This window comes from Carya illinoinensis, chromosome 11 (genome assembly GCF_018687715.1).
Source record: "Carya illinoinensis cultivar Pawnee chromosome 11, C.illinoinensisPawnee_v1, whole genome shotgun sequence".
NCBI lineage: Eukaryota > Viridiplantae > Streptophyta > Magnoliopsida > Fagales > Juglandaceae > Carya > Carya illinoinensis.
The window spans coordinates 15,522,911-15,534,702 of NC_056762.1; the positions used below are offsets into that span (position 1 = coordinate 15,522,911).

The window sequence follows — 11,792 nt, forward strand, 5'->3', positions numbered from 1 at the left end:
TACTATATCATAAATTCTAACTATCTTGGATGAAGATTGAAGCATGTTTAAGTGATGAACTTTCGTGATTTTGAAAATGCATGTTTCTGCCAAGGTTTGTTTTCATGGTTCCCTGTATGCAAATTGATTTCTCATGTGTTTTATGTTAACATGCCATAGATTAAATGTGTTATGCATGGTTATTGCATGCACGCCATTTCATGTGTCATATGTCAAGTCTAAGAGCGTATGTCTTAAGTCTCATGTCACAAGCATTTGAGAAAAGTGATTTTTCAAAGACAAATGTTTTCAAAGAATGAAAAGTATTGATTTTAAAAGAAAAGTTTCATCATGACCCCAAATGCTAGGACGGGGAAGTGTCATAGTGGAACTCCTCTATCCACTTTAGAGTGTTTAAGAATTGAGTGGTAACCCCTAGGTCGATAAAGATCCATCGGCGTGACTTGAATCGATTCTTTTTAAAGAATGCTAGAGCGATGTAGCACCTAATACTAGTGGGTGCCATGATTAAGGCAAGCAACTCGATGAAGTACTGTTGTGTTATTATGATATGAATATGTTTAACATGTATTCACCACAATATATGGACTGTTGGTGGTGCGGTAACTAGCATGAACATGCATAGGGGAGTTGTGATGTGTCCACAAGAATGAGGTCATGTGCCTATATGTTATGTTCTAGATCACATGATGTGAATCGTGTGATATGATATGATATGTTTTGGATCACATAATTAAGCAAGATAAGAACAAGGACAAAAGTATGTTTTCTAAAAAGTCAAAGAATTTTGTTATATGTCTTTTGAAAAAGGTCTAGTGCATAAGTCAAGTTTTCAATCACGTCATGCGTCAAGTATATGCCCATGCATTGCATGATATACCTCTTATATGCTTGTGATTAATTTTGGCATGTTGTGTGATTACTTACTGAGATTTCTTAAATCTAACTATTGCATTTTTTACCACTGTCATTCATTTCCTGAAATGATAGAAGTTGTTATAAGGATAGAAGGAAACGACAATGACCAAGAGGAAGAGGACGACACCCCCTTTTTCGGAGAGGATTGTGCCTAAAATGAACGTTAGTAGACCCGAGCCTACAATTTTGGAGCACTTGGAGGTCATCGATGAGGAGATCTCTAAGATCCTCCAATTTATTAAGGAGTTTCGATGCCTCAATAATAGGGATAAGGACCGGGATTTAGAGAAGCAGGTGAAGGATGAACCGCTTTGAGAAAGTAAAGAAGATAAAAAAAAATAGAGAGAAATTTTTGGTCCCGTGTTTTGAGAATTTGCTACTCTAATTATGTTTTGAGACTCTCTTATTATTGAATGATGCTATTTTGGGACAAGTTTGGGGATTAAAGTTTTTTTTTTTTTTTATACCATGTGTTTTGCAATTGCCTATGGCATTGCTTAGATTTCTCATTAAATTTTTATTAATTTCCGTTGTATGATTATTGCATACTATTAGAATATCTAAGAGCATGCATATTATCTGTCATGTATGAGGGATATGTAACCTTGTGTTGCATGTACTGGTGTCTCAGTCACTGCCAAATTCCAAGTGGGGGCTGGAGGCGCCACAAAATCAAATTGGAAAGGGTTGGAAAAGGCAATGCAAGAACTACCAGAAAAATTGTCTAAAACTCTTGCCTGAGTTCTCTCCAAATAAGTGAATAAAACCCAACCAAAGGGTGAGGGTGATGCAATGGCCACCCTTTATAGTTAGAGAGGGCTTATGGGGGATGTGTGGGTGACCTCTTGACGGTGGTTTGCAGCCAAAATAGTGGGCAAAATTGTGGGCTAATCAACCCATGGTATCTGGTGCTACAACTAAGAAGGGTGGGGCTGATTTGGCTAGCTTTTTGGCCTCCCATCCATGCGCTATTTGGGCTGAAATGTTAACCATAGGACTTCTTTGGGTGGTGAGGGAAACATCCTCAACAAGCTTTGCATTGGTGGTGGTTTTTGATGGGCCTAAATGGGCTAACCGAATCAAATTCACTTTAGGGTTTAAAGGGGTTTGGTTTAGGGTTTTTGTTTTGATCAAGCCTACTTCTAATTTTTCGTTTCCCAATGAGATTTTCAAGGTATAAAATAATAAATGAAAATATAATAGCATGGTTTTGAGTGATTAATAACTTGTGAAAATGATTTAAATAATTGATTAATCACCAAAGCAAAAATCCTATGGTTTAGGTTTTGGGAAACCATTTAGGGTTTTGGTTTCCTCCATTGGTTTGGAATTTTACTAAGGTTGAAAATCTCATTTGGTTGGCCACAAAGTATTTGGTTAGATGGAATAGTATTTGGCTTAAGTGGCATGATCACATGGCTTGATTTTCTTTCTATTTCTTGATATTTTTATCTCATTGTTTCTCCTTTTGCCAAGTGTCCTACACTATTTACCAAGTGTGGCTAGGATCTTACCAAGTGTCTACAAAACGATATGACAATCCACACAACGATACTCCACACAACGATATGACAATTGTTTGAACCAGGTGCCATATGGCGCTATCCTAGGTATTACTATTCATCCTAAATTTTGCACAATTATTATTACATGCTAATTAACCATACAAGTTATGTGGTGCAATTTGTTTCATAAAATTTGATTACTAGGTACCCCAAATAAATAAAAAGGCATTCCCAAACACTTTTTTCAAACTCATACTCCTAGATGCCTCAAATAATTGAAAAGGCACTTCTGTTGCCATAGTAAGTAGGAAACCGACTGTGTTGACAGGTTAAAACCTAAGTACTTCCTCGAATGCTTAAGGAAACTCATCCACTAAATTTTTGGCAAACTGTTACAGCTTATTTTTTCACATTTGAATAACTCAAGCTAGATTGATTTCTTTATATCATACTTTTATTAGTCCCAACTCCAAAAGTAAAAACCCATGATCTACCATTGAATGCCATTATGCAATTTATAAATTTAGCTGACATGATAAGAAAGGGATGACACTAGATCTTTGCCAGGAGTCTCAATATGATAATAAAATCACAAATTCTTCCTGACATGTTTCCAAATGTTGTTTTGCCACAAAGTGATTTCTATTTTACAAATTTCGTAGAATGATGTGAGCGCCGTATTGTGGTTGAAGGGTAATAACAGTTGAAGGAGCATGGGCATAGGATGGTGAAAGCTCAAATGAGAAGCGTTGTAGAACCATTGAGAGGGCCACTTTAGCTTCAATCAAAGAAAAGTTTTGTCCAATGCATATCCTAGGACCCCATCCGAATGGGAAAAATGATACTTGGCCTTTTGTTGCTTTTGAGACTCCATCAGAGAACCTCTCTGGTTTGAACTCATCCGCATCATCTCCCCAAAGTTCATGATCGTGATGGATGAGGATTGTCGGCAAGGAGATTTGAACTCCAGCAGGTAAAGACAATGTTCCAAGTTTCGTAACCTCATGAATTGTTCGAGTAAGAGTAACTACAGGGGGGTACAGTCTTAGAACCTCATAAAGTATCATGGTAACCTGTAGCATTGAATATTATAATTTGTAAGAATTCAATCGCAAATTATTTCTGAAATATAACTTTTGAATGTACAGAACAAGCACAAGCTCATGCAAATGTTCAAGGCAAGTAAATGCTAGAGCTAAAATGATGAATGTAGCGAAAGTCAGCGAACAAGCAAATCTTCCAAACTAACCATGAAATACATGCTATCATCCTTAAAAAACAACACCAAGTTCCAATCTATGTGAATTTACATGGCATGACTTCCTATCCTATATTTCAAAAGTCAGAATCTTAACATTTTTTGTGTATACTTTAGATGTTGCTAACCATATTTTGTTTGTAAGGGTATTTACATCCCTTTTATGATATAGATTAATAGATTACTTTTTTTTTTTATAGTAATTCAGCTATAAAACAAATCTTTCGAGAGAATCTTCAAAGTAGAAATATAAGAACTACTTACAACTTTTAAGTGATTTAACCCCTCGAAGTCTGGGTTGTCTTCGCCAAAAACTTCTAAAACCTCTTCTCTTGCACGTGCTTGCCAATATGGATACTTACTCAGCATAATCATTGTCCAAACGAGCAAAACAGAGGTGGTCTCTTGCCCAGCAAAATAAAACAACTTGCATTCCTCTATTACGTCTTTAAGACTCATTCCAATGTTCTTGTCGTTCCCATGCTCTTGAATTTCTTTGAAGTTGGATTCTATAAGTATGCCCAGTAAGTCATCATTTCTGGCCTCACCTGCTTCTGTTTCCTTCTCTCTTTTGTTGATAAGGTCTTTGAGTGATGCTTGTATTTTATTGCTAATTTCTTTCATCCTCCTGTTCATCTTAGTTGGTAGATACCTGCATTCAAACCTTCATATAAACATGACAAGAATAAAGTGGCTTACAAGATTATGCATTGAGTTTTCCAGTCTCCAAATAATGTTATATATTGTCAGCAGGCATGCACTAGAACGTTTTGGATTTACCTCCATCCTGGAATGTAGACAGTCTGTATGGATTTCATCGTAAGCTCTGCTTGCTCTCTTTGGAGTTCAAAAATCAGTCTCCCTTCTTCATAGCTGCTTCCAAAGGCCGTTCTCGAAATCACATCTCTTGCCAGATTTTGGAGATAGGGCCATACATCTAACTCAGTTGACCCTTCTTTGGTAATGGAACTTACCCATTTGCAAATCATGTTGTTGCAACTCTGATGAATAGCTGGTAAAAAACTCTAAAGCAAAAAACACAAAAAAGTAATGCAATTTATAGGTCAGATTAAAGAAATTCTTTCGAAGAAGACAAAGCTAACCATGGAAAATTTTCAGGCACTAATTGCCCTCTCACACTCCAACTAAACAATAGATCAACAACCGATCAACATCGATACATTGTTAGCAACTATGAATAGAATTTGCATGATACCGATGGGATTCTCATTTGAGAAACTTAGAAAAAATAAAAATAAGAAATTGCAAAAAATCACTTCAATGTCACTGTTGAGTCTTAATGGACTTAAACAAATGGAAATAATTAACTAACCTTCAATTTCTCTAGATGGAATGCTGGATTGATAATCTTTCGGTGTTTAGCCCATTTCTCAGTTTCATAACAGGCAAGACCGGTCACTAGTAACTTGGTAAGTGGATTTGCTTGCGGCTTTTGGAAGGTGTAGTGCTTGGCGAAGATATCTTTTAATTGTTCAGTGTCCATAACGTTCACCCTTGGTTTTGGACCAATCCATATAAAGGAGTTCTTACCTACATATTTGTGCTCATTATTATATGACAGTTGAGAAGCAAATCTAATATCATTTATCAAATTAATAAAGACACATACCCATATACATCATGTGTCATTAGAAGGTAAATCTCTCTCTGTTTTTTTTCCCTAATGAGAATTAGGTTGATAGTACACACGCATCGTTCCTCGTCAAAGCATACACAGATTCTACAGAATTTTTCTTCCCTAAAATGGAGTTAGATTTCATGTGCCGGTAAATATTTTATAGTCTCACGATTTTCAGTGAGACAAAAATGGCTATTTCAAAAGCGCCTTAAAGGAGAGAAAGACCTCAAATCTTTTTGACAATTATCCAAAAGTATAATTTCGTGCAGATTTAGTTTGAGACAATTTCGACAATGAAGAAAAAACTATAAACAGAACAGGAAACATTTACCCTGATTTCACGTTTTGAAAAGAGAAAATAGAGGAAAAAAGCATGCAGCCTCAAGAGACGTGTTAATCGGAAGTCAAAATCTATGGATTCTATCGTTAAAGAGAAACAAACTTGAAGGAAAAGAATCACAAGGCAAGATGGCAGCTGGGAGTATTATAGAGATAGACATACCGTAATTCTTCAGAGTTTGAGAGGGGAAGGGAAAGACACGAGGTGCAATATCATTGGTGAAGCTCATGGGTTTAGACCACGCTTCATTTATCATCCGAGAGCTCTCCTTCAAGTCTCCAAAAAGAATCCGGTAGGAGTTTCCCTTAAAACCTTGCTCCCTCAGACACCTCTCTAGTTTCTTCGGCTTAAGCCACACCCATCTCAGCACTCTCCATGCTGATCCAAGTACCACGATCGTTAAAATGGACACAAGCGCAAGCGTTGGAAATGAGATTTCCATGATGAAAAAAAACAGAGGGAGAAGTGAAAGTATATTTGTGTGCTTGTGAGTGAGCGTGGGGCCTTTTAAAGATGGAAAGAGACTGAAGAGGTATCTTTGGAAAGCAACGTGATCGCAACGTCTGCGGTGTTTAAAGATAGGAAGCTAGCGTAGCCTTTATCTGTTTTATTTATGTATTGGTTAATGATAGATTTTTTACCCTTTTCCCACCACTTTACTATTTATAGTATATTTATTTTTTCTTTATTTTCTTTTAAGTCTTTTTTAATATATTTAATCATTAAAAAAAATTTTAAAAAATATACAATTTTACTAATAGTACTTTTTTAATCATTAAGTAAAAAAATATTTTTAAAAAATTAAAAATTTTAAAAAAGTAGTAGAATAGTGATAAAGGTATTATTATTTAGGACTGTTTATATGGGCTGGATTTTACTCGGTCCAATCCAGAACCCAGAAAAATCGGATTCCGGTTACGGGTTCCAGCCTGGATTTATTCCGGACCGGTACCTGCATCTTTAAATCCGGGTCTATCCGACCTGAATGCGGTTTTAAAACTCGGGTATCAGATTTAAAACCGTTACCTTGGTTTAATATAAAAGCGAAATGTTCGTCGATGCCCTAGCTGCTCCTCCCCCCTAACCCCCTAGGTTCACTCTCAGACAGTCAGACTGCTCTATCTCCTCTCTCTACACTGCTCTCTCTGTGGTCTGTGATGGGGGCGATGCCCTATGCCTCATTCCCCCCGATTCACCTTCTCTCATCTGCTCTCTCTCTCTCTCTCTCTCTCTCTCTCTCTCTCTCTCTCTCTCTCTCTCTCTCTCTGCTCTGCTATGCTCTAGCCCCTACCGAAATCTGTCTCTCATCTCTCTTTGTGCTATCTGCGATGCCGAACGGTGAAGTGTTTGGCTTGATCTACTCTTTTCTTTATGGATTCTATTATGCATGGGTATGCTTTCTTTCTTCTCTCTTTGTTGATTTTTGGTTTGTTTCGATGAGAATTTTTTGAAGGTTTGAGGAGTATTTTTATGGGTTAGATCTATTTAGTTGAACAAAGGAAAAAAAAACATTTTTCTAAGCACTAGAAGATTGGGTTTGTTGCTATGTACATGTTTAGACCTGTTTAGTTGCAAAATGCTAGAGCCGTGGGTATCGAATCCAAGAAGGTTTTTTTTTTTTTTGTAAGTTCGTTTTAAAGTTGTTTTCCTTTCTGTTGCCCTGCTCAAAGATAGCATACTCCACAACAAACCCGAGTTGATTTTTCTTCGATCCTAATGTTTTTTAGTTAATATCTGAAGTAGTTAAATGATTTTTTCTGGCAGCATATAAACTATTTTTAGGCACCATGTATCATTTTGATAAACTGATTATTTATCTAATTCATGTGATGTAGATACACTAAACAAATTCAAGGTTTAATCAAATGAAAGATATGTCATGTTTATATGGTTTATGAGATTTCTCGTAATAGGCTTGCTATATGTCTAATGCCTTAATAGGCTTGCATTGTGAACGGAGTCTACCAGGCTAAACTGGTACTCAAATCATGGAAGCCATGACTATTAAGTATTCTCTACCTACCTATAACATACCCTTGGGATTACCGATTACTCTCTTGTATAAACAGGTTTAGTTTCTATTATGTATTTCCAACATCTGCGTTTGAGTTAGTCATATCAGAGTTCGTTTCAAGGCTTTAGGCCTATTTACTTATACATATAACTCAGTTAGCTGCATGAAATATCCATTAGGAAATGTAACAAAGTGTAATGGTTTTCTTTGAGATTCTGAGCACCACCACCAAAAGTCAGGGCATTGATTTTCTTACCTATTTCTCTTTCCCTCATCTTTCAATTCAAACACAAACAACCAATCTCATGAAATAGGGACTGCTACACACAACTGAACAAAACAACCAAGCCGAAAGAAAATATGGGACTCAAACGATCAACTGACCCTTTTGGTTCTTTTTTTCTCTGCAATGTTGTGTTAACTTCAAGTGTTCCCATTTCTTTAGACAAAATCATTCCACATCCCTTATTATCTCTGCCATTGACATGAATATGTTATGAATTAGAAAGCATGGAAGTACTAGGTTTTTGATTTATTTTTCTGTACTTAATCCGAATGGAAGCTGTGACGCCCCCAAATCCCCATGCCCGAACACGGGGAAATCGAGACGTCCGGATGGTGACAACCCGGGTCACCATCCCATCGACGTGTGCCAAGTGTGTGCAAAGGCAACAAATGTGCACGAAAGAACACGCAGCGGATAACGAAAGTCATAACTAAGTACTAGAATTTTTCTTAACGTAATACAAGCTGTTTAAAACGTACATAGATAAAATATTACAAAAATACAAATACAGCTTTAAACAAATATAAAACATAGCATCAGCAACCCGGCGGAGCCGCATCCTCGGGCTCAGCCTCCTCCTCTTCGTCCTCTAACTCTGCACTAAAAGCTACGGAACCAAAAATGGTACCGCAGGTAAGTAAAACCCAAAAACTACCAGATAAAAACACATAGAACTCAAACAATATGCATGAGACATGCCCAATACACAAAACCCAAAGACACAGTTTTCCACACACGCCAAAAACCCATTTGGCCCAAAAACACATCCTTTTCGAAAAACACGCCAAAGTCACATTTTATCCGTATGCACCATGACCTCCCCTAGGGGTCATCCGCACACCCTGGCTCCAGTGCCACACCGCAGAGTACCACCACGCATGTGACACCTAACGAGCGATGCCCAGTTCCGTGCCCTGCACATTCGTAGCCAAGCATCCTCTAGCCCTCACCAGCGAAGGGCCACGGAGTCGGTGCGTAGAGCGATGCTCGGTTCCGCGCCCGGCGCGTTCGTAGCCAAGCAACCCCTAGCCCCCGTTCCCGTCGTCTAGCGACAACTCAGGGGACATCACTCAGTTTATTCCGCTCCCGAGTGACCAGAGGAGCTCCACCGGGATAACACCTCATCCCGGCTTGGGGTCGTGATACACACGCACCCGTAAGACCACTTACACCAATATACAGGCTTTTCACACATAAACAAAAACACACGTTCATGCACCATGTAATGCCATATCAATGCATCATAAAATAATCCAACAACATAGAACAATAAAACAAGCAACTTCGTCCTCCATCCATCCGACCCCCGAACTCCTCAGACTCAGTCCGGAATCAACCAACCAGCAAATAAATTAATTGAAAGAGCAATATATATTTAAATCTGAAAATAGGGTTTGGAAAATACTTACAGCGCTATATGGCAATTTTAGAAAACACGAGGCGTTGCAAACGGCGGCGAAAAAACAACGTCACAGTGAAAATTCACTGTGGCCGTGGGTTGTGAAAAACTCACTTTTGAACGGGGACAAACCAGGGCTTGAGATTGATAGGGAATGGTCTAGGGATGGTTGTGAAGCTATTGGAAGTGGTGGTTGGCCGTGGGTGGCGACGGAATCGCCGGAAAGAGGCCGGATTTCCCAAAAAGGAAAGCTAGCTCGTAGGAGCTGTTCCGGTGGTCGTTGGAGGCCGAAAATGGGTGGGTTAGGACGGCAAGGGACCGGTGATGAAGTGGTGAAGAAATGGTGGCCGGATGTGGAGCGACGGCGGCGGATCGGAGGAAAAATCGTGCAGCCTTTGGAGAGCTTTTCCGGCCAAACGGCCGGCCGGATGGGGGTGGAAACCGGTGGGGAGGTGCGCCGGAGGTGGACGAACCGAACGCCGGTGGCTTTGTCGGCGGCGGCGGTCTGGGCTGAAGACAGCTCCGGCCGTGGGTGAGGAGAGAGAAGAGAGAGAGAGAGATCGGGGGGGTCGACGCGGGGGAGAAAAAAAAGAAAGAAAAAAAAAGAAAAAAGGAAAAAGAAGAGAAAAAGGAAAAGAGATGTAGGGAAAAGATGAGGTCTAAACCTCATTCCGGGAAACAAAACTAAACCGCCAAAAAGAGATTAAAACTCACAAAACAACTAAAAGAAATAAAACACAACATCACATAAATTAAAAACTAATTTTAAAATGCAAATAAATTAAAATAAATAACTAATATATTAATTAAAATAAAAACAATTATTTCAGCGAAAATACACTCCAAAGCGGGTCATCACATCCTCCCCTCCTTAAAAACAATTTCGTCCTCGAAATTGCAGATCAACCACCAACTCAAAACAAGCCACAAGAAAGCACATAAACCATCTGCGATCAAGGTTAAGATACATACCTTCCTTATTCGAACAAATACGGGTACTGCTCCCTCATGTCCGCTGCTCGCTCCCAAGAGAAGTCTTGAGCTAACAGATCTCCCCAAGCCACTTTAACCAAAGGTATCGTCTTGGACCTCAACTGTTGCTCCTTCCAATCCAAGATCTGCGACGGAACAACTTCATAAGTGAGATCCGGTTGCAACTGAATACCCGCTGGGTCGACGAAGCGTGGTTCTTGCTGTCCAAAGCTCTTCTTCAGGGATGATACGTGGAAGACATCATGAACATCCCCAAAATAATCTGGCAAAGCAACTCTATAGGCGACAGACCCTACTCTCTCCAGAATCTGAAAAGGGCCGACGTACCTCGGATCTAGCTTCCTCTTCTTACCAAAACGCTTAACGCCTCTCATGGGAGAGACTTTAAGGTAAACCCAATCACCAACTTCAAACGACAACTCTCTCCTCCTGGTATCAGCGTAACTCTTCTGGCGACTCTGAGCTGCCGCCATTTTATCTCTAATGATCCGGACTTGGCTTTGCATCTCTTGAATTATTTCGGGTCCAATTATCCTACTCTCCCCAACTTCATCCCAACACAGGGGCGACCTGCACTTTCTCCCATAAAGAGCTTCATAGGGAGCCATCTGAATGGTCGCATGGAAGCTGTTATTGTATGCAAACTCGATGAGCGGCAAATGGTTTTCCCAACTTCCTTGGAATTCCATGACACATGCTCGCAACATGTCTTCCAGGGTCTGAATGGTGCGCTCTGACTGGCCATCTGTCTGTGGGTGATAAGCAGTACTGAACTTCAACTTAGTACCCAAAGCTGCCTGCAAACTCTTCCAGAACTGCGACGTAAACCTCGGATCTCGATCCGACACTATACTCTTTGGTATGCCGTGTAGCCGCACTATCTCTTTGACATACAAACGGGTCAACTTATCCAAAGAGTCGGTGTTATGAACAAGCAGAAAATGAGCACTCTTCGTTAATCGGTCCACAATCACCCAAACAGAATTCTTCCCACTAGGCGTTCTCGGCAAACCCACTACAAAGTCCATCGTGATGTCATCCCACTTCCACTCAGGAATAGGAAGGGGTTGGAGCATACCTGCAGGTCTCTGATGCTCGGCCTTCACCTGACGGCATGTGTGGCATTTCTCCACATATAAGGCAACGTCCTTCTTCATTCCATCCCACCAGTAATTTTTCTTCAAGTCTCGATACATCTTTGTACTGCCGGGATGAACTGAATACGGGGCCGCATGAGCTTCCGCCATGATCCGTTCTTTGAAATCTGAGTCCTTTGGGACCACTCTGCGATCTCGGAACCAAATTATCCCATCATTATCCATGCTATAATGCAATGGCCCTCGAGATTTTCTGACTTTTTTCCTGATGTTCAGCAGCTTCGGATCCTTTCTTTGGAGAGTTTTCAATTCTTCAAAATCAGTTACCCGAATATCAAGAACT

The 11,792-nt window shown here is 39.7% G+C and overlaps 1 protein-coding gene across 1 annotated transcript; it reads right to left on the reverse strand.

Annotated features, from left to right (window-relative positions):
• Positions 1-2,914: 2,914 nt before the first annotated feature.
• On the reverse strand, positions 2,915-6,132 carry LOC122282801 (cytochrome P450 72A397-like). Its single transcript, XM_043094834.1, has 5 exons — positions 5,823-6,132; positions 5,015-5,232; positions 4,462-4,706; positions 3,946-4,333; positions 2,915-3,496 (listed from the first exon to the last, which is right to left on the reverse strand). Exons 1-5 carry the CDS (start codon positions 6,100-6,102, stop codon positions 3,071-3,073), a joined length of 1,557 nt encoding a protein of 518 aa, XP_042950768.1. The 5' UTR covers positions 6,103-6,132; the 3' UTR covers positions 2,915-3,070.
• Between the last annotated feature and the right edge of the window lie 5,660 nt (positions 6,133-11,792).